The sequence below is a fragment of the Somniosus microcephalus genome, chromosome 14 (genome assembly GCF_052327205.1).
Source record: "Somniosus microcephalus isolate GS21.2 chromosome 14, FLI_Smic_1.0, whole genome shotgun sequence".
NCBI lineage: Eukaryota > Metazoa > Chordata > Chondrichthyes > Squaliformes > Somniosidae > Somniosus > Somniosus microcephalus.
In genome coordinates, this window is record NC_141000.1 from 21,346,259 (window position 1) to 21,369,743 (window position 23,485).

General features: G+C 46.3%; 1 protein-coding gene across 2 annotated transcripts in view; it reads left to right on the top strand.

Annotated features, from left to right (window-relative positions):
- The window catches only part of nhsa (Nance-Horan syndrome a (congenital cataracts and dental anomalies)), a 487,741-nt gene that overhangs the window by 417,424 nt on the left and 46,832 nt on the right, over positions 1 to 23,485 (top strand). For both annotated transcript variants that reach the window (XM_086006318.1, XM_086006319.1), the window contains exon 4: positions 8,038 to 8,100. In XM_086006318.1, coding sequence (XP_085862444.1) covers positions 8,038 to 8,100 — 63 coding nt within the window. The remainder of the gene's footprint in view (positions 1 to 8,037; positions 8,101 to 23,485) is intronic.

The window sequence follows — 23,485 nt, forward strand, 5'->3', positions numbered from 1 at the left end:
CAGCTAATTAAAGGAAAGCCGGTGTCAGATGACATTAGTTGATGACGCTTCATCTGCCGGTTTTCTTAAAGGCATATGCACCACACTTGTTTGACAGATGATTTGACAGTGTTTGACAGCATTGAGGTGCTGCCAAACACTGACAATCACTGTCCAAAGGTGAGCCCTTGCACCCAGACTCTCCAATTACTTTCTCCTTAGGAGAAAACAGATGGCAGCTGCAGCTGAGATTGCAGAAGCCATCTGTCACTTCTCCCGATGAGATGAGGCTACACAAACACTTCACAGCTTGTCACCTGCAGAAACATCTAATCACAATAAAATTACTTTCACAACATTCTCTCACCTCTCATACTCACCATTGTCACATTGCATCCTTCACACCACTCCTGCAACTGTCATCTATACACCAACATAACAACAGACCCACAGCATGTCTCACCTGGCGGGGTTCCCCGACATCGGGAAGCCCGCAGCAGAAGGCTCAAAATGGGAAAAAGCCTATTAACTGCCTGTTAACTACCTGTTAACAGGCAGTTAAGTGGCTATAATCCTCTTCCCGCCGCTAGGAGTCAGGTCCCTGCGCAAATTGGGGACCCGGCTACCGGGAAGATTAGTTGGAGGCGGGTTTTTTTTTACTTTCCCAGCAGTTCCGCCTCCAAACCCGTCCCCTCAGGGCCGGTAAAATCCAGCCCTTTGAGTCTGCAAAGGGATATAGATAGACTAAGTGAGTGGGCAGTAAGGTGGCAGATGGAGTATAATGTAGGGAAATGTGAGGTTATTCACTTTGGTAGGAAGAATAGAAAAACAATATTTTTTAAGTGGTGAGAAACTTTCAAATGTTGGTGTTCAGAGAGATTTGGGTGTCCTCATGCAAGAAACACAGATAGCTAGCATGCAGGTACAGCAAGCAATAAGGAAGGCAAATGGCATGTTGGCCTTTATTGCAAGGGGGTTGGAGTATAAGAGTAAGGAAGTCTTGCTACAATTGTACAGGGCCTTGGTGAGACCACACCTGGAGTATTGTGCACAGTTTTGGTCTCCTTATCTAAGGAAGGATACACTTGCCTTGGAGGCGGTGCAACGAAGGTTCACTAGATTGATTCCTGGGATGAGAGGGCTGTCCTATGATGAGAGATTGTGTAGAATGGGCCTATACTCTCTGGAGTTTAGAAGAATGAGAGGCGACCTCATTGAAACATACAAGATTCTGAAGGGGATTGACAGGGTAGATGCTGAGAGGTTGCTTCCCCTGGCTGGAGTGTGTAGAACTAGGGGGCATAGCCTCAGGATAAGGGATAGGCCATTTAAGACAGAGATGAGGAGGAATTTCTTCACTCAGAGTGTTGTGAATCTTTGGAATTCTCTGCCCCAGAGGGCTGTGGATGCTGAGTCTTTCATTATACTCAAAACTGAGATCGATAGATTTTTGGACTCTAGAAGAATCAAGGGATATGGAGATCGGGCGGGAAAGTGGAGTTGAGGTCGATGACCAGCCATGAACTTATTGAATGGCGGAGCAGGCTCGAGGGGCCATATGGCCTACACCTGCTCCTATTTCTTATGTTCTTAACCCTACTGTATTGTGGTGAGCAAAGGCTGCTGCCTTAAAGGCAGTGGTTTTCAAAATGTTCTATATTGGGGAACCCCCTGCAAATATTGACACACTCCCAGGGAACCCCTGCAGATAATGACACATTCCCAGGGAACCCTGCAGATAATGACACACTCCCAGGGAACCTCTGCAGATAATGACATACTCCCAGGACCCCCTGCAGATAAAGACACACTCCCAGAGACGCCCTGCAAATATTGACACACTCCCAGGGAACCCCTGCAGATAATGACACATTCCCAGGACCCCCTGCAGATAATGACACACTCCCAGGGAACCTCTGCAGATAATGACACACTCCCAGGGAACCTCTGCAGATAATGACACACTCCCAGGGAAACTCTGCAGATAATGACACACTCCCAGGGAACCCTTGCAGATAATGACATACTCCCAGGACCCCCTGCAGATAATGACACACTCCCGGGACCCCTGGTTCACTATCTTCTTTAATTGGTAGCTGATGCTGACTGCTGATTTTTGATTCATAGCTTCTGCCTGTCTCAGACCACCAAAGTTGGCAGGGTGAGAGTAAGTTCCCTTTATCAGCAGGGCACTGTTGGGTGCACCTATTATGAGGGGCTCCCACCTACCCTACAAGCCTCAATTGGTGGTGCAAGTTTCTGGACCCCAGGGGGTTCCTCGGCCTCAATCCTGGCCCTGCCAGCACACTCCCTCCCCTGGGACAGGTTACTGGTGACTATGGATTCCCTATTACCTTCAAAAGAGCGAGGAAGACGATTCCAGTGATTTGGCTTGTAATTCTGGAGGCCGGTGAGGGTGGTGCCATCCTGGTGAAGGTCCCTGGATGCACTGATCTACTTCATTTGAAAATTCTTGAAATCTGAATCGAGGGGGTGGGGGGGGGAAATCTCATATTTCACTTACCCTTCTACATCCGTAGCCAGCAAATGGGGTCCGGAGTGCTGCCAGCCCCCTCTCACCCCCTCCCAGGGCTTACCTGCGGGCCAGTTCGGCTCTGTGTCCCGGTCAGCTGATTTTGGGTAGACCCGGCCGGCGAGCGGCATTGGGACACCTGATTGGCGCCTGCAGCTTGCCGGTATTACGGAAATGAGGCCCCGGGACCGATTTGGAGCGAGCCTCGGGCTGCCAGCGCATATTCCAGGTGCGCCACCCACTTCACGCCGGGGTCAGGCGCGAAACCAATTTCACACTTTGTCCTTTCTGTATGGTTGCTTTCTGAGCAACATGATGCTTGTTGCTGTGCACTGCTGTTGGTGTGATTGCAAGGGAACCATTCTTCACAAGTAAGCACGGAGATGCTATGGGATCCTGTCAGAATATGAGAGATCAGAAACATTCCTGTTGCAAGCTCACATTAGCAATGCACCTCCTTTGGTATTTGTTAAAAATCCTATTTGATTTAGTGCCCAATTTCCATAAGAGGATGATTAATCCTGGCCCAGATATAGCATAGAATGTGTCTCCGAGCACTGCAATATCTTAATCATGAAAAGAAATTGTGGAGTTCCCTATTCTGCTTGTTAGGTTCCAGTTTGCGAACAATTTAAAATTGAAAAGTTTGCAGAGAAAGGATAATGACGCCAATGTAATACCAATGCAGTTACAGGAAACTCCTTTTTATCCGGCACCAACGGGACCGGCATGATGCCGGTTGATCAAAAAGTCCGGATTACAGCGAGGTATACTTACCAAGGTACGAGAGCCCCGTACACGGCCACAGGTGCAGGAGCCCCGGTTACACGGCACTTGTGCAGGAGTCCCGGTTAAACGGCCACAGATCCAGGAGTCCCTGTTGCACGGCCACAGGTGCAGGAACCCCGGTTACACGGCCACAGATCCAGGAACCCCGGTTACACGACCATTAATATATAGTAAAACTTACTTGAACCTACTCCTGAATTTTGCCGGTTAAGAGAGATTTCCGGATATTTAGGTGCCGGTTAAAGAGAGTTTCCTGATTCCATTTATCAGCACAAGACGTATGGTTCGTGGTCAGAGGAAAACCATGATCCAGTAGTTCTGACTCACACACTACTTCTGTTTCATGAATACTTCAATTGAAGTACATGATCTGCATTTGTTAGTACTGATCTTTTTTTCTGTTGGTACCCATCTATCCCAAATATAAATGATTCAGAATCAATTTCTAAATCCTAATCTACAGAATAAGTCTCTATAGCTGTGAAAGTTTCCTGGAACTTTCCTTTCTTAAGCAAGCTCTGCAAATTCACAGCGCAGGGATTAGTGAGGCGATTTGCATTCATTGGTATCTTAGCTCGATGAGTTCATGCAAAGAATATAGTAGGGGTGGTGGGCAACAGGGAGTCTAAAGGCAGTGATTGCCAACAAATCGTTTAGGATCTTTTATCAGCTCCGTGGGGCTGTTAGTGTACAGACATTTATTATTGTCCTGTAGGCACTGCAAGACATTTCCTTGGCACACCATGTCTGGCAGATTTCCTTGATTCTCCACACTAATTAATTAACTGTTGTTTCCTAGGTAAATTGGAACAGCTATTCATTAAAGTGCTGTATTGCACATATAACAGGTATAAAACATATCACCCCTATATTATTATGACAGATTTTCATACAGACATTTGCAATCCTTTCATTACTGGAGTAATGTTCCGAAAGCTCTTCTATCCAGACTCTTTGCTAGCTTTGGTATTGATACGGAATCAACATTCTCTGCAAATCCCGTCCATCACTCTCTGGGTTTCTCTTTGAATCCCGCCTCTCCCTTGGCAGCGCTGTGCTTGATGATTTAATGTCTGAAAGTTTGGATGGCATTTTGCCACCTACCATTGCAATGCATCCTATTGAAGCCCAGACACGACCTTGGTAGCCATGGTAGTGTGAGTTAGCCTTCCAAGTATTTTCACGTGATTTTGCTGTGGTGTGACTTATTATCATTTGGAAAACTGCATTTGGGTCCATACTGATATATATATATATGGAGTAGAGAATGAGTAAAAAAAAATCAGCAACAAGTGATGGTTATCTCTTCTATTGTACACTGATAAACAGGTCATTATACAAAGTCTTCTTTAAAAGTGCATCTTTTAGAACTGTTAAAATGTGGCCTTGGTGTTGCAAAACCACCACCTCAATCAATGGCCACAACAAACCAGCTAATTTTAACAAAGAAATAGAGGCCAGGCAGGGAACAACACTTATAAGGGGGAAAAATTCTGTTGTTTGCGCCTCCCATTAGCGCCTTAAGAGGGCACCAATTGGGGCGCAAAGCAACTAGCGCCCGGGCGCGACGATGTTTGTGCCGCTCGCGAAATTAACTAGACATTTTGCGGCGGCGCTAAACACTACCACCACGATCTCCTGCGCCGGCAGATTGTGACGTCAGTCGAGTGCGCAACGCCCCGTTAACGCCCCGGACCGGATATTGAGTGGCGCCCCCTGCCTTACCGCCTGCCGCCAGCAACGACAGGTTGAGGGGAGCGTTTTGCAGTCAGAAAGGGACTAGGGGAGCGCTAGTTAAAAGCAACCGCTTCCTGCCTTTTTTTGTCGGTGACATTTTTGCACCACGCAGTCTGAGAGAGAGAGACTTCTGGAGAGATTCAACGCTGTGTGAAGGAGTTTTGGGTACTGAGCAGCACTTTGCAGGTTCATTTTGATTTGCCCTTCCTTGCTTCGCCAGCGCTCTGAGGTAGCGCCTCGCTCCTCGGCGTTTGCGCCTTAAGACAGGTGTGAAGCGCCTGATTTAGCGCTCCAATCACCTCCAGGGGCGATAAAAGCCAAGTTTGCTGTCGGAGGCGAGAATTAGCGCCAGGCGCTAAACTTTGCGCACGGCCGATAACGGCGCCCCAAACGGGGCGATGATGAATTTTTGCCCCATACATCTAATTTTTCAAGTTACCAAACAGAGGAAAATATACACGTAGGTTCCCACCAAGTTGGAGAAACAAACCTTGTGAGAAGCAGGGTGACGTGGTTCACTAGAATTTGCGGAATATTTGTATGCCGGAACAATGTTATTTGTAAGCAGCTGTAGTCTATCTGAGAAGTTTATTTCTGGCAGGATAACTGTTATGAAGTAAGGATGGGAATATAAAGAGCCTTCAGAGGGTTCACTTAGAGACACTTTTGATTTTGGATAATTGGATTTTAAGAAATTGTAAAAATCTACTCTGCCTTGATTTAATTTCTTCAGAGGCAAATCAATTAGTGATCTAAATACATATGTGTTTCTATGGCTCCCATATAATATTAAGCGAATGTTCCATCTGTCACATAAGAAAAATGAACACTGGGCCTGTATTTGTCTGAATTTAGCTTTGTCGTAGCGGGTACGTGCCTGAAATCTAATCGCATTACCGTGTCCTTTTCTTTCACCCCATTTTCGTCAACCTTTCACACAGTCCCATGGTTAACAATAATATGGTGCAGAATGTAACATACTTGGGACGATGAAACCAACTCTCTTGGGGCTATTTTGTAACAGCTGTTTTGAACTATGAAGAGCAGTTGGACTTGAATAAATGACATTGGTTCAACTGATAGCAACCAGGGCGCTGGAGAACTTCTGCTTTTTTAATTCACTTGCTGACGCTGTGGGGGAAGCAAAAGGAATTTGATACGCAAAGCAGCTCCGATGAATCAAGCAGAAGTAACTTTGGAAATGTCTTCAGACACGTATCAGCGTGTGTGGAAAGCCCCTCAGCCTGATTTTCTGCTCTGTAGACACAGGTGCATATTCTGGGCATTGAGATGCCTATACGACCAAAGTAACTACACCAGTCAAATTTTTGCCGTTTGTGCATCATGCACAATAAATGAGGCAACTCTAAATGTGTTAGATCGGTGGTTTCACTAGAGTTAAAGCTACTGATTCGATGATATTCAAGGTGGAGGACACCTCAAGTAAAGAGTCTCTCATCCAACTGTAAAGCCACTATCATTCCAGAGGCCACTCGGATCAATGGCTGAGCTCTTATCTCATTACTGACAATAATTTACTTGTCCAACAAAAGTCCCTTTCTTTCAAAAATGTTAACCTTATCTCGAGTGCACGCAGTTTACACATAGGGATCGATTTTAACTCCCAGCAGGTAACCGCGGGAATCTGGTTAATTTCCTGCCAGCCTGCAGCAGAATGAGGCCTTGACGATTGTAATCGCTGGGCCTCATTAACATGCCGCCGGCCAACTTCCTGCTAGGAACAAGGGGCTGGGAAGTGACTACTGATTGTGGAAAATCGGCCGTGTGAGGATAGGGGTTCCAGGGGCGTCCTGCAGTAGGGAAGGGGGTAACTCGCTGCAGCGAACGGCTAAATTTTCCCTGTGGGTCCCGGAGAAGGGCTACCAACCGGGTTCGGGTGGAAGAAAATCTCTTGGGCCTCAGGCTGCGGAGGGCCGGGTGGTTTCCTGTCTGCCTCAGGCCCCACATGCACAACTCCTGCCTGGAGTTAAAATTGGGACTACCTAAAATTTGGATTGTCTATAAAAATTAATGTACCTTGAGTGCTGTCCATATGTGTAACTGAATGAAATAAGTAAATTTGTAAAATTGTAGAACTAGAAGCAAATTTAGCTCCCGTTACAGAAATGTGAGAGAAATAATGAACTTCAACAGGTGGAGCTTGGCTTCTAGCTACTGGAACTACTAAACCCATTAATACATACTTCGCAAAAAATTACAATGGACTGATTAGACAGGCATAGCTGCCTAAGTTTGGGTTTCATTTTGACCTGTACCTCTAGCCTGTGGGGCATCTTCTCTTCCCACAGTTCTGCAGGTTTCACACATACAATACACATTATCAACACAGTAATAACTGCCAACTTAAATTTCTTTCATTGGATTTTCATCTAGACTCATACAATTTTAAAATCAGTGTAACATTTTGGGTCACGACCCACTAGTTAGCATTTTAACCCAGAGTGAACCAAGTATACGGGGGTGAGGGGGAGGGTGGTGTGGTGTGGGAATCGCAGTTTGTCGAATGCATCAGTGGAATGCATGAGTGTCAAATAAACTGTTCTTCCCTTCCCTCCCCAACCTAATCCAACTCAATTCAACCTAAGTCTTCAGCCACGGGATGACCCTAATCCTATTATTGTTCAGTGCTGTCTAATGTACACATAAAACCTCAATGTATGTGGTTATTAGTACTGTGTGATCTATAATGTACGGCTCAAAAAAAATGTAAATTTTGCACAATTCAATAACTTAATCATTAAAATATTGATTATTTCAGCATGTGCTGTGTAATACAAATTGTTTCGGAGTCATAGACGTTTGAAACAGCTTCAAAATCAATGGGAGTTTTTCTTGTTGATCTATCTGAATTGTTTCTCGTGGATTTGTGATTGTATTGAGTTCTTTCAGATATTCTTATTTTGTTTTTCATATTTGATAAGATATTTGTGTTTATTGTGGTTCTAATATTTCATTGCCATGTTTTGTGTTGTTTGTAGTTTCACAGCACTCGCTCATCCTCCCCCACTGAATGTTGCCAAATCACCCCATGGAGTAGAAAGGTACTGGACGACATCTCAAGCCTTAGCCTTGCTCTCTGCCAGTCCTTACTCTGTAGCTTACAGTGCTGTCCTTAACCTTAACACCAATCAATGTTCTTCTCTAACTTCTTCTGAACTCTATTTTTTAAATGCTCATTTACCTAAGTGATGTGTATTATTTTAAATTCCCATATCAGCAGCACATTTTAACCTAAGACTTTCTTCCCAACTCAAAATTTCACTTAAGCCCAGAAATTGCCATTAGTGACCTCAGCGGGCAAAGGCTTAACGTGTTAGCACGGCAGTCCTCTGTCTGTTTTTTTAATGCAGGCATTTCTTTTGAATGGGTTAATGCCTCTGCTGAAGTTGAGAACAGTCATTGTTAACATTCATCTGCTGACATCAACAAACAATCATTTCTAGGTTTTAAATTATTTAAATTTTGCAGGGGAATGTATAAAGATGGTTTTCACCATAGATATAAAAAATATATAAACATACACACACATGTATTTGCAAAATACTATGGCCTATATTTTCGGCATGGTGTAGGATTCTTCATGTGAAAGATGCAATGTGTTGTACTGTGGGATGAAATAACAAAAAGCAGCCAGGATAAAAAATGCTAGTTAAGGGCATGCTGACTGATTGTTAATATCAGGAGTGTGCTTGTTGAAGAGTGTTGCACCAAAACAGTTGATGCTTTTTCCTCATCATAGGAACAATGCAAAGAGGGAGATGTTTCCATCTACTTAGACCTGCTGTTAATTTGTGAAAAGAGGTGGAGCTGCAAGTCTCAGGGGCTTCTCTCACTTTAGCACCTCACTGCGTTATTGTAACACGATCACTGAGAGTCTACAGCTAGCAACCCACATGACCCCTAATCAGGTCACCCCACCATGCCAGCACTCCCTGCCAGACCCTTGATATCAGACCGTGTTACCCCACACACTGTAACGATTCAGTTACAGCTCAGACCGTGTTACCCCACACACTGTAACGATTCAGTTACAGCTCAGACCGTGTTACCCCACACACTGTAACGATTCAGTTACAGCTCAGACCCTGTCACCCCACACACTGTAACGATTCAGTTACAGCTCAGACTGTTACCCCACACACTGTAACGATTCAGTTACAGCTCAGACCCTGTTACCCCACACACTGTAATGATTCAGTTACAGCTCAGATTGTGTTACACCACACACTGTAACGATTCAGTTACAGCTCAGACCGTGTTACCCCACACACTGTAACGATTCAGTTACAGCTCAGACCGTGTTACCCCACACACTGTAACGATTCAGTTACAGCTCAGACCGTGTTACCCCACACACTGTAACGATTCAGTTACAGCTCAGACCGTGTTACCCCACACACTGTAACGATTCAGTTACAGCTCAGACCCTGTTACCCCACACACTGTAACGATTCAGTTACAGCTCAGACCCTGTTACCCCACACACTGTAACGATTCAGTTACAGCTCAGACCGTGTTACCCCACACACTGTAACGATTCAGTTACAGCTCAGACCCTGTTACCCCACACACTGTAACGATTCAGTTACAGCTCAGACCCTGTTACCCCACACACTGTAATGATTCAGTTACAGCTCAGACCCTGTTACCCCACACACTGTAATGATTCAGTTACAGCTCAGACCGTGTTACCCCACACACTGTAACGATTCAGTTACAGCTCAGACCCTGTTACCCCACACACTGTAACGATTCAGTTACAGCTCAGACCCTGTTACCCCACACACTGTAACGATTCAGTTACAGCTCAGACCGTGTTACCCCACACACTGTAACGATTCAGTTACAGCTCAGACCCTGTTACCCCACACACTGTAACGATTCAGTTACAGCTCAGACCGTGTTACCCCACACACTGTAACGATTCAGTTACAGCTCAGACCGTGTTACCCCACACACTGTAACGATTCAGTTACAGCTCAGACCCTGTTACCCCACACACTGTAACGATTCAGTTACAGCTCAGACCCTGTTACCCCACACACTGTAATGATTCAGTTACAGCTCAGACCCTGTTACCCCACACACTGTAATGATTCAGTTACAGCTCAGACCCTGTTACCCCACACACTGTAACGATTCAGTTACAGCTCAGACCCTGTTACCCCACACACTGTAACAATTCAGTTACAGCTCAGACCCTGTTACCCCACACACTGTAACGATTCAGTTACAGCTCAGACCGTGTTACCCCACACATTGTAACGATTCAGTTACAGCTCAGACCGTGTTACCCCACACACTGTAACGATTCAGTTACAGCTCAGACCGTGTTACCCCACACAATGTAACGATTCAGTTACAGCTCAGACCGTGTTACCCCACACACTGTAACAATTCAGTTACAGCTCAGACCCTGTAACCCCACACATTGTAACGATTCAGTTACAGCTCAGACCCTGTTACCCCACACACTGTAACGATTCAGTTACAGCTCAGACCCTGTAACCCCACACACTGTAACGATTCAGTTACAGCTCAGACCCTGTAACCCCACACACTGTAACGATTCAGTTACAGCTCAGACCCTGTAACCCCACACACTGTAACGATTCAGTTACAGCTCAGACCCTGTTACCCCACACACTGTAACGATTCAGTTACAGCTCAGACCCTGTTACCCCACACACTGTAACAATTCAGTTACAGCTCAGACCCTGTAACCCCACACACTGTAACGATTCAGTTACAGCTCAGACCCTGTTACCCCACACACTGTAACGATTCAGTTACAGCTCAGACCCTGTTACCCCACACACTGTAACAATTCAGTTACAGCTCAGACCCTGTTACCCCACACACTGTAACGATTCAGTTACAGCTCAGACCCTGTTACCCCACACACTGTAACGATTCAGTTACAGCTCAGACCCTGTTACCCCACACATTGTAACGATTCAGTTACAGCTCAGACCGTGTTACCCCACACACTGTAACGATTCAGTTACAGCTCAGACCCTGTTACCCCACACACTGTAACGATTCAGTTACAGCTCAGACCCTGTTACCCCACACACTGTAACAATTCAGTTACAGCTCAGACCCTGTAACCCCACACATTGTAACGATTCAGTTACAGCTCAGACCCTGTTACCCCACACACTGTAACGATTCAGTTACAGCTCAGACCCTGTTACCCCACACACTGTAACGATTCAGTTACAGCTCAGACCCTGTTACCCCACACACTGTAACGATTCAGTTACAGCTCAGACCCTGTTACCCCACACACTGTAATGATTCAGTTACAGCTCAGACCCTGTTACCCCACACACTGTAATGATTCAGTTACAGCTCAGACCGTGTTACCCCACACACTGTAACGATTCAGTTACAGCTCAGACCCTGTTACCCCACACACTGTAACGATTCAGTTACAGCTCAGACCCTGTTACCCCACACACTGTAACGATTCAGTTACAGCTCAGACCCTGTTACCCCACACACTGTAACGATTCAGTTACAGCTCAGACCCTGTTACCCCACACACTGTAATGATTCAGTTACAGCTCAGATTGTGTTACCCCACACACTGTAACGATTCAGTTACAGCTCAGACCCTGTAACCCCACACACTGTAACGATTCAGTTACAGCTCAGACCCTGTTACCCCACACACTGTAACGATTCAGTTACAGCTCAGACCCTGTTACCCCACACACTGTAACGATTCAGTTACAGCTCAGACCCTGTTACCCCACACACTGTAACGATTCAGTTACAGCTCAGACTCTGTTACCCCACACACTGTAACGATTCAGTTACAGCTCAGACCCTGTTACCCCACACACTGTAACGATTCAGTTACAGCTCAGACCCTGTTACCCCACACACTGTAACGATTCAGTTACAGCTCAGACCCTGTTACCCCACACACTGTAATGATTCAGTTACAGCTCAGACCCTGTTACCCCACACACTGTAACGATTCAGTTACAGCTCAGACCCTGTTACCCCACACACTGTAACGATTCAGTTACAGCTCAGACCGTGTTACCCCACACACTGTAACAATTCAGTTACAGCTCAGACCCTGTTACCCCACACACTGTAATGATTCAGTTACAGCTCAGACCCTGTTACCCCACACACTGTAACAATTCAGTTACAGCTCAGACCCTGTTACTCCACACACTGTAACGATTCAGTTACAGCTCAGACCCTGTTACCCCACACACTGTAACGATTCAGTTACAGCTCAGACCGTGTTACCCCACACACTGTAACGATTCAGTTACAGCTCAGACCCTGTTACCCCACACACTGTAACGATTCAGTTACAGCTCAGACCCTGTTACCCCACACACTGTAACGATTCAGTTACAGCTCAGACCGTGTTACCCCACACACTGTAACGATTCAGTTACAGCTCAGACCGTGTTACCCCACACACTGTAACGATTCAGTTACAGCTCAGACCGTGTTACCCCACACACTGTAACGATTCAGTTACAGCTCAGACCGTGTTACCCCACACACTGTAACGATTCAGTTACAGCTCAGACCCTGTTACCCCACACACTGTAACGATTCAGTTACAGCTCAGACCGTGTTACCCCACACACTGTAACGATTCAGTTACAGCTCAGACCCTGTTACCCCACACACTGTAACGATTCAGTTACAGCTCAGACCCTGTTACCCCACACACTGTAACGATTCAGTTACAGCTCAGACCCTGTTACCCCACACACTGTAACGATTCAGTTACAGCTCAGACCGTGTTACCCCACACACTGTAACGATTCAGTTACAGCTCAGACCCTGTTACCCCACACACTGTAATGATTCAGTTACAGCTCAGACCCTGTTACCCCACACACTGTAACGATTCAGTTACAGCTCAGACCCTGTTACCCCACACACTGTAACGATTCAGTTACAGCTCAGACCCTGTTACCCCACACACTGTAACGATTCAGTTACAGCTCAGACCCTGTTACCCCACACACTGTAACGATTCAGTTACAGCTCAGACCGTGTTACCCCACACACTGTAACGATTCAGTTACAGCTCAGACCCTGTTACCCCACACACTGTAACGATTCAGTTACAGCTCAGACCGTGTTACCCCACACACTGTAACGATTCAGTTACAGCTCAGACCCTGTTACCCCACACACTGTAACGATTCAGTTACAGCTCAGACCGTGTTACCCCACACACTGTAACGATTCAGTTACAGCTCAGACCCTGTTACCCCACACACTGTAACGATTCAGTTACAGCTCAGACCCTGTTACCCCACACACTGTAACGATTCAGTTACAGCTCAGACCGTGTAACCCCACACACTGTAACGATTCAGTTACAGCTCAGACCCTGTTACCCCACACACTGTAACGATTCAGTTACAGCTCAGACCCTGTTACCCCACACACTGTAACGATTCAGTTACAGCTCAGACCCTGTTACCCCACACACTGTAACGATTCAGTTACAGCTCAGACTCTGTTACCCCACACACTGTAATGATTCAGTTACAGCTCAGACCGTGTTACCCCACACACTGTAACGATTCAGTTACAGCTCAGACCGTGTTACCACACACTGTAACGATTCAGTTACAGCTCAGACCCTGTTACCCCACACACTGTAACAATTCAGTTACAGCTCAGACCCTGTTACCCCACACACTGTAACGATTCAGTTACAGCTCAGACCCTGTTACCCCACACACTGTAACGATTCAGTTACAGATCAGACCGTGTTACCCCACACACTGTAACAATTCAGTTACAGCTCAGACCCTGTAACCCCACACACTGTAACGATTCAGTTACAGCTCAGACCCTGTTACCCCACACACTGTAATGATTCAGTTACAGCTCAGACCCTGTTACCCCACACACTGTAACAATTCAGTTACAGATCAGACCCTGTTACCCCACACACTGTAACGATTCAGTTACAGCTCAGACCGTGTTACCCCACACACTGTAACGATTCAGTTACAGCTCAGACCCTGTAACCCCACACACTGTAACGATTCAGTTACAGCTCAGACCCTGTAACCCCACACACTGTAATGATTCAGTTACAGCTCAGACCCTGTAACCCCACACACTGTAACGATTCAGTTACAGCTCAGACCCTGTTACCCCACACACTGTAACGATTCAGTTACAGCTCAGACCCTGTTACCCCACACACTGTAACGATTCAGTTACAGCTCAGACCCTGTTACCCCACACACTGTAACGATTCAGTTACAGCTCAGACCGTGTTACCCCACACACTGTAACGATTCAGTTACAGCTCAGACCCTGTTACCCCACACACTGTAACAATTCAGTTACAGCTCAGACCGTGTTACCCCACACACTGTAACGATTCAGTTACAGCTCAGACCGTGTTCCCCCACACACTGTAACGATTCAGTTACAGCTCAGACCCTGTTACCCCACACACTGTAACGATTCAGTTACAGCTCAGACCGTGTTACCCCACACACTGTAACGATTCAGTTACAGCTCAGACCCTGTTACCCCACACACTGTAACGATTCAGTTACAGCTCAGACCCTGTTACCCCACACACTGTAACGATTCAGTTACAGCTCAGACCGTGTTACCCCACACACTGTAACGATTCAGTTACAGCTCAGACCGTGTTACCACACACACTGTAACGATTCAGTTCCAGCTCAGACCCTGTTACCCCACACAATGTAACGATTCAGTTACAGCTCAGACCCTGTTACCCCACACACTGTAACGATTCAGTTACAGCTCAGACCGTGTTACCCCACACACTGTAACGATTCAGTTACAGCTCAGACCCTGTTACCCCACACACTGTAACGATTCAGTTACAGCTCAGACCCTGTTACCCCACACACTGTAACGATTCAGTTACAGCTCAGACCCTGTTACCCCACACACTGTAACGATTCAGTTACAGCTCAGACCCTGTTACCCCACACACTGTAACGATTCAGTTACAGCTCAGACCCTGTAACCCCACACACTGTAACGATTCAGTTACAGCTCAGACCCTGTTACCCCACACACTGTAACGATTCAGTTACAGCTCAGACCCTGTTACCCCACACACTGTAACGATTCAGTTACAGCTCAGACCCTGTTACCCCACACACTGTAACGATTCAGTTACAGCTCAGACCCTGTTACCCCACACACTGTAACGATTCAGTTACAGCTCAGACCCTGTAACCCCACACACTAAAATTATGACATTCCAGCTCAGACGGCATATGTAACTTAAGGGAAGAATTTCTTCTTCAGCATTCCCAGCAAATGCTGGGAGACGTATTAAGAACTTTGTACAACCAGCTTGTGATTTTTGTGTCCATTAAAATTAACGGATGGGAAATCACAGCTGGGATTTCTCAGTACCTTGAGAGGTGCCACAAAATTGCATGGGAAGCACAGAAGTGCGAAATCTTCCATTCAAATCGTTGTCTGTGCGAGTCGCTGATAGATCCCTTCCCTTCATATACTTCTGAAACACGTATCTCTCATTTAGGGAGATCCAATCTATTAAAGAATGATTGACTTCTCAGCTGTCAGTCCAAGAATAGGTCAGTCATTCATATAAGAACCTGCTGCTGGTGCTATTAGCAGACAACTACATAAGACATTCATATGATACTCCTCTGTATGTTAACCTGCATTTTAAATGGATTTACTCTCCACTAAAATAGTGGGTGGAGCAATGCCATAAGATTGGACTAATATCTCCTTTGGACTGATACCTTGTGGTCCTCAGGGTGGAAGACACAAAAAACATTCTGAAAATAATGGGGAACCAAGGATCTAGAGAGAATGAGGAACTTAAAGAAATTAGTATAAGTAAAGACGTAGGGCTAAAAATTGAGTAGCACCCCAGTACTAACGTCGCCGGGGCACTACTTTTAGTGCTCCAGAAAAATTCGCGCACCCACGCCGGGACTTGAGTGGTTGTGCCCCAAGAGGGAAGCGGGGCGCTACTGGAAGCACCCAGCATCCCTCTGGGGGTGCTGCAAGTCAATATTGCAGCGCTACGTGCCGCAATTCCAGGAACTGCGGCACATCACGCCATGGTACTGCAGGCCTTCCTCCCCTTCTTAAAGGGGAGGGGTCTTGCGTAGCGCGACCCGGGGCCCAGCTGGGCCCCTGGGGATCGGGAGTGGCAGCAAAAGAGCCCGGCACTCAAGAGAAGTGCCGGGCTCTTGGAGCACAGCCGGCATTCCACGGGGGGGGGGGTGGGGGGGTTCAGGAGGCCAGGGACGGGAGTGCAGGCAGGTGCTGGCAGGCGGCCAGCAACAAAAATGGCCACCTCGCACCTCGCCTTTAAATTGTGCCTCCCCGGCCGCAGGTAAGCCCCCCCTGACCCCGTCGGACATCGCGTCCGGCGGTAAGTCGGGGCGCTCCCGAAGATCGCGGCCGGGGTGCGAGCGGGACGCTGCGCATGGTGATGATGTCATCGCCGGCAGCGCAGCAACGCGGGGTGCTACCGGTTAGCGCCGCCGCTAACCTCCCGCTGAATTTCGTGGAACGTGTGGGCGGCGCTGCACCCGGGCGCTAGTTGCTTTGTGCCCCATTAACGTCCTCTTAGGGTGCTAACAGGAGGCGCAAAGCAACCCAATTTCTCCCCCATAGTACTGGAGAAATTAATGGGACTACGTGGTGACAAATCCCCTGGACCTGATGATCTGTATCCTAGGGTTTTAAAAGAGGTAGCTGCAGAGATAGTGGATGCGCTGGTATTAATCTTCCAGAATTCCCTAGATTCTAGAACAGTTCCCAAGGATTGGAAGGTAGCAAACATAACCCCACTATTTAAGAAAGGAGGAAGAGAATAAACAGGGAACTATAGGCCAGCTAGCCTGACATCAGTAGTAGGCAAAATGCTAGAATCTATTATTAGGGACGTGGTAACAGGGCACTTAGAAAATCGTAATATGACTAGGCAGAGTCAACATGGTTTTATGAAAGGGAAATCGTGTTTAACAAATCTGTTAGAGTTTTTTGAAGATGTAACTAGTGGGATGGCTAAGGGGGAACCAGTGGATGTGGTGTATTTGGATTTTTAAAAAGCATTCGATAAGGTGCCACACAAGAGGTTATTACATAAAATTAGGACTCATGGGATTGGGGGTAATATATTAGCATGGATTGAGGATTGGTTAATGGACAGAAAACAGAGAGTAGGAATAAACGGGACTTTTTCGGGTTGGCAGGAGGTACCGCAAGGATCAGTGCTTGGGCCTCAGCTATTTGCAATCTATATTAATAGCTTAGATGAAGGGATTGAGTGTAACGTATCCATGTTTGCTGATGATACAAAGTTAGGTGGGAAAGTAAGATGTGAGGAGGATGCAAAAAGGCTGCAGAGAGATACTGTATAGACAGGTTGACTGAGTGGGCAAGAACATGGCAAATGGAAGACAATGTGGGGAAGTGTGAATTTATCCACTTTGGTAGCAAAAACATAAAAGCAGAATATTTTTTGAATGGTGAGAGACTGGGAAATGTTTGCATTAAGAGGGACCTGGGTGTCCTTGTACACGAATCACAGAAAGTTAACATGCAGGTACAGCAAGCAATTAGGAAAGTAAATGGTATGTTGGCTTTTGTTAAAAAGGGATAGAGTATAAGAGTAAAGAAGTCTTACTACAGTTATACAGGGCATTGGTGAGGCCACACCTGGAGCTCTGTGTACAGTTCTGGTCTCCTTACCTAAGGAAAGACATACTTGCCTCAGAGGGAGTGCAACGAAGGTTCACAACACTGGTTTCTGGGATGAGGGGATTGCCCTATGAGGAGAGATTGAGTAGACTAGGCCTATATTCCCTAAAGTTTAGAAGAATGAGAGGTGATCTAATTGAAATATATAAAATTCTTAAGGGGCTTGACAGTTAATGCTGAGAAGATGTTTCCCCTGGCTGGGAAATCTAGAACATGTGGTCACAGTCACAGAATAAGGGGTCGGCCATTTATGACAGAGATGAGGAGAATCTTTGGAATTCTCTACCCTAGAGAGCTGTGGATGCTCGGTCGTTGAGTATATTCAAGACAGAGGTCGATAAATTTTTGGGAGCTAAGGGAATTAAGAGATATGGGGATATTGCGGGAAGGTGTAGGCAAACAATCGATGATCACACTCACATCACCAGTACGGTGTCGGCAAACAATCGATGATCACTCTCACATCACCAGAACGGTGTCGGCAAACAATCGATGATCACTCTCACATCACCAGAACGGTGTCGGCAAACAATCGATGATCACTCTCACATCACCAGAACAGTGTCGGCAAACAATCGATGATCACTCTCACATCACCAGAACGGTGTCGGCAAACAATCGATGATCACTCTCACATCACCAGTACGGTGTTGGCAAACAATCGATGATCACTCTCACATCACCAGTACGGTGTCGGCAAACAATCGATGATCACTCTCACATCACCAGAGCGGTGTCGGCAAACAATCGATGATCACTCTCACATCACCAGAGCGGTGTCGGCAAACAATCGATGATCACTCTCACATCACCAGAACAGTGTCGGCAAACAATCGATGATCACTCTCACATCACCAGAGCGGTGTCGGCAAACAATCGATGATCATTCTCACATCACCAGAACGGTGTCGGCAAACAATCGATGATCACTCTCACATCACCAGTACGGTGTCGGCAAACAATCGATGATCACACTCACATCACCAGAACAGTGTCGGCAAACAATCGATGATCACTCTCACATCACCAGAGCGGTGTCGGCAAACCATCGGTGATCACTCTCACATCACCAGTACGGTGTCGGCAAACAATCGATAATCACACTCACATCACCAGAACAGTGTCGGCAAACAATCGATGATCACTCTCACATCACCAGAACAGTGTCGGCAAACAATCGATGATCACTCTCACATCACCAGAGCGGTGTCGGCAAACCATTGGTGATCACTCTCATATCACCAGTACGGTGTCGGCAAACAATCGATGATCACTCTCACATCACCAGAACGGTGTCGGTAAATAATAGATGATCACACCCACATCACCAGAGCGGTGTAGGCAAACCATCGATGATCACTCTCACATCACCAGTACGGTGTCGGCAAACAATCGATGATCACTCTCACATCACCAGAACGGTGTCGGTAAATAATAGATGATCACACCCACATCACCAGAGCGGTGTAGGCAAACCATCGATGATCACTCTCACATCACCAGAGCGGTGTAGGCAAACCATCGATGATCACTCTCACATCACCAGTACGGTGTCGGCAAACAATCGATGATCACACTCACATCACCAGTACGGTGTCGGCAAACTATTGATCATCACTCTCACATCACCAGAACGGTGTCGGCAAACCATCGACGATCACTCTCACATCACCAATACTGTTTGGTCAGGCAGGCAGTGTCCTCCATTTTAACAATTGCTCTCTCAGTGTACAGATGTGTGTGACCACTGGCGAAAAATTATGCTAGTTTACGCTCATTTTCAGGCATTCCTGCACAGAACTTGAGGGAAACAGAATCTAAGGTTGACATTTTGGGGAACATCGTTTACCTGCTCCAATGGGAGTTTATAATGGGGAACAAAGAAATGGCAGACCAATTAAATACATACTTTGGTTCTGTCTTCACAAAGGAGGACACAAATAACCTCCCAGAGATGCCAGGGAACACAGGGTCTAATGAGAGGGAGGAACTGAATGAAATCAGTATTTGTAGGGAAATGGTGTTAGGGAAATTGATGGGATTGAAGGCCGATAAATCCCCAGGGCCTGATAATCTACATCCTAGGGTACTTAAGGAAGTGGCCCTAGAAATAGTAGAGGCATTGCTGATCATCTTCCAAAATTCTATAGACTCTGGAACAGTTCCCATGGATTGGAGGATAGCTAATGTAACCCCACTATTCAAAAAAGGTGGTAGAGAGAAAACGGGAATTATAGACCGGTAAGTCTGACATCGGTAGTGGGGAAAATGCTAGAGTCCATTATAAAAGATGTAATAGCAGAGCACTTGGAAAACAGTGACAGGATTGGTCAAAGTCAACATGGATTTACAAAAGGTAAATCATGCTTGACTAATCTACTGGAATTTTTTGAGGATGTAACTGGTAGAATAGATAAGGGAGAACCAGTGGATGTGGTGTATTTGGACTTTCAGAAGGCTTTCGATAAGGTCCCGCGTAAGAGATTAACATGCAAAGTTAAAGCACACGGGATTGGGGGTAAGGTACTCTCTTGGATAGAGAACTGGTTGGCAGACAGGAAGCAAAGAGTTGGAATAAACGGGTCCTTTTCCGAGTGGCAGGCAGCGACTAGTGGGGTACCGCAGGGATCGGTGCTAGGACCCCAGCTATTCACAATATATATAAATCATCTAGACGAGGGAACTAGATGTAATATCTCCAAGTTTGCAGACAACACAAAGCTGGGTGGGCATGTGTGCTGTGAGGAGGATGCCGAGAAACTACAGGATGATTTGGACAGGTTGGGTGATTGGGCAGATGCATGGCAAATGCAGTATAATGTGGATAAATGCGAGGTTATCCACTTTGGTGGCAAAAACAGGAAGGCAGATTATTATCTGAACGGCAATAGATTGGGAAAAGGGGAAGTGCAACAAGACTTGGGTGTCTTTGTGCACCAGTCACTGAAGGTAAGCATGCAGGTGCAGCAGGCGGTTAAGAAGGCAAATGGTATGTTGGCCTTCATAGCGAGAGGATTCTAGTACAGGAGCAAGGATGTCTTGCTGCAGTTATACAGGGCCTTGGTGCGACCATACCTTGAGTATTGTGTGCAGTTTTGGTCACCTTTTCTGAGGAAGGATGTTCTTGCCATGGAGAGAGTGCAGCGAAGTTTCACCAGACTGATACCTGGGATGGCAGAAATGACGTATGAGGAGAGATTGGGTCGATTAGGCTTATATTCGCTAGAGTTTAGAAGAATGAGAGGGGATCTCATTGAAACTTATAAAATTCTAACAGGACTGGACAGACTAGATGCAGGAAGGATGTTCCCGATGGCGGAGGAGTCCAGAACCAGGGGTCGCAGTCTAAGGATAAGGGGTAAGCCATTTAGGACAGAGATGAGGAGGAAGTTCTTCACCCAGAGAGTGGTGAACCTGTGGAATTCTCTACCACAGAAGGCAGTTGAGGCCAATTCATTAAATATATTCAAGAAGGAGTTAGATATATTTCTTAAGGCTAAAGGGATCAAGGGCTATGGGGAGAAAGCAGGGACAGGGTACTGAATTTGGATGATCAGCCATGATGTCATTAAATGGCGGAGCAGGCTCGAGGGGCCGAATGGCCTACTCCTGCTCCTATCTTCTATGTATCTTTGTATCAAACATGGCTGATACTCTGCGGAACCTCTAGACCATATAAGAAAAAACCTACAACAATGTCAGAGCACACTTTTGGCCTCCCAGGACACCGCCGATGTTTGGACTAGTCTGGTAGTATCTTGCAATATCAGCAGGAGCTAGGTCGTAAAATAATTGTAGCGTGTTCCATGCTGCATAATATTGGCATTGAAAGACGCACACTCGTGACTGCCAAGAACAGCTGCAGGAAGGCAGCTCCCCGAAAGAGGATGAAAGGGAATATGAATCCCCTGCAGCACATCAGCCAGGAGCCAAAGCTGAACAGATGTCATGGGTATTAAGCAACATGTTTTTCTCTTGATGCCTACACACACCCCTTTCTGCAAATAGGACAGAATGCTGAGCTTTGAACATACATTTTAGCTAAAATTACTATTTTTGGGTTGTACGTGTTGCTTTTGTTGCCCAGGTTTTAAAAAAAATAATAATTAGACAATGCTGGCTGTAAACTTTAAGGTGTTTAACATTTCCTTTTATTAATGTAAGATTACATGTGTAACATGTTTAACACGGCATGCCACTGTGTTGCCTCCATGCACTTTGTGAACTAGTGCACCCAAGTTCTTTTTCATGTATTGCTCCTAAGCAATCCCCTACAAGGGGCAGGTGTAGAGAATTCCTGTATCTGTACTGCAAACAGGAATAGCCAATCTAATTTCATCTGTGGGGGCAGGCTGGGATGCTTCTCCCAGCACTGGTCCTGAGATCCTTGCTGGCAAGCGACTGGCAGTGAATTGAGAAGCAGCTCCTCCAATACTGGCCTCTTGCACATCCTCAATTTTCATCGCTCCACCACTGGCGGCCGTGCCTTCAGCTGCCTAGGCCCCAAGCTCTGGAATTCTCTTCCTAAACCTCTCCGCCTCTCCCTCCTCCTATTAAGATGCTCCTTAAACCCTACCTCTTTGACCAAGCTTTTAGTCACCTGTCCGAATATCTCCTTACGTGGCTCAGTGTCAATTTTTGTTTGATTACGCTCCTGTGAAGCGCCTTGGGACGTTTTACTACATTAAAGGCGCTACAGGAAACTCTCGTTTAAACGGCACCTAAATATCCGGAATTCTCTATTAACCGGCAAAATTCTCGCTCCGAAAACAACACCTCAATAACCGGCAATGTTGCCGAGTCCGAGTCTCCCGTGGTGGCCGAGTTAGTCAGTGGGGGTAGTTCTCCAAACTGCCACTACTCGGCTTCTTGGCGCTGTCGGAAGTCGGAACACCTCAATACCCCTGTAACAGGAGTCTGACTCTCCCGCGCTGCCGGTAGTCTCTTCTGATCCACCATTTTACAGGGGTACTGTGTGTCTCCCACGCTGCTGGTAGTCATTGCATTGCATTACCCTCAACTGGCAGTACTGTACTTAATCAAGCATCTTCCACCATCCATTTAACACAACATTCTGTAGGTGAGTACCCAATTACTGTATACTGCACATTTCTTGATTTTTTTATTTTTCTTTGTTAAAAATAGCCTCGGTAGATAACCCTCTCTGTCATCCAGAAATTTTGATAAACCGGCAACACGCCGGTCCCGTCGGTGCCGGATAAAAAAAGAGTTTCCTGTATATAAATGCAAGTTCTTCTTCTTCTTCTACTTATGCATGCTTACTTGATATTAGAGTCCTGATGGTAGTCACTGATATCTCTATTACAGTCTTGCAAGGCCTCTGAATTCCTTCCTGCAAGCTGCCCCATATTTGCTACCACGCACATCAAGCCCGTCCTTTGTCATGTTTTGGACTGTGGGCCTAGAGTTCACCAGCGAAAACATTTCTGAAAGATGTTTCAACTGAACTCACCACTTGCATGCACGAGGCATTCCCTGCAGATGCCATGGATACAGCTCACTGGCGGCCTACAGAGCAGGCTGACCTTGCTGTTTGAATATGGTGAACCAGGGGGTACAGTCCACCACTGTATCCAGATTAGCCTGCATTGTCTCATGCTGTAAAGGAAATGACTTGCTCACCAGTTCATGCTGAAGCTGAAGAAGTTGCAG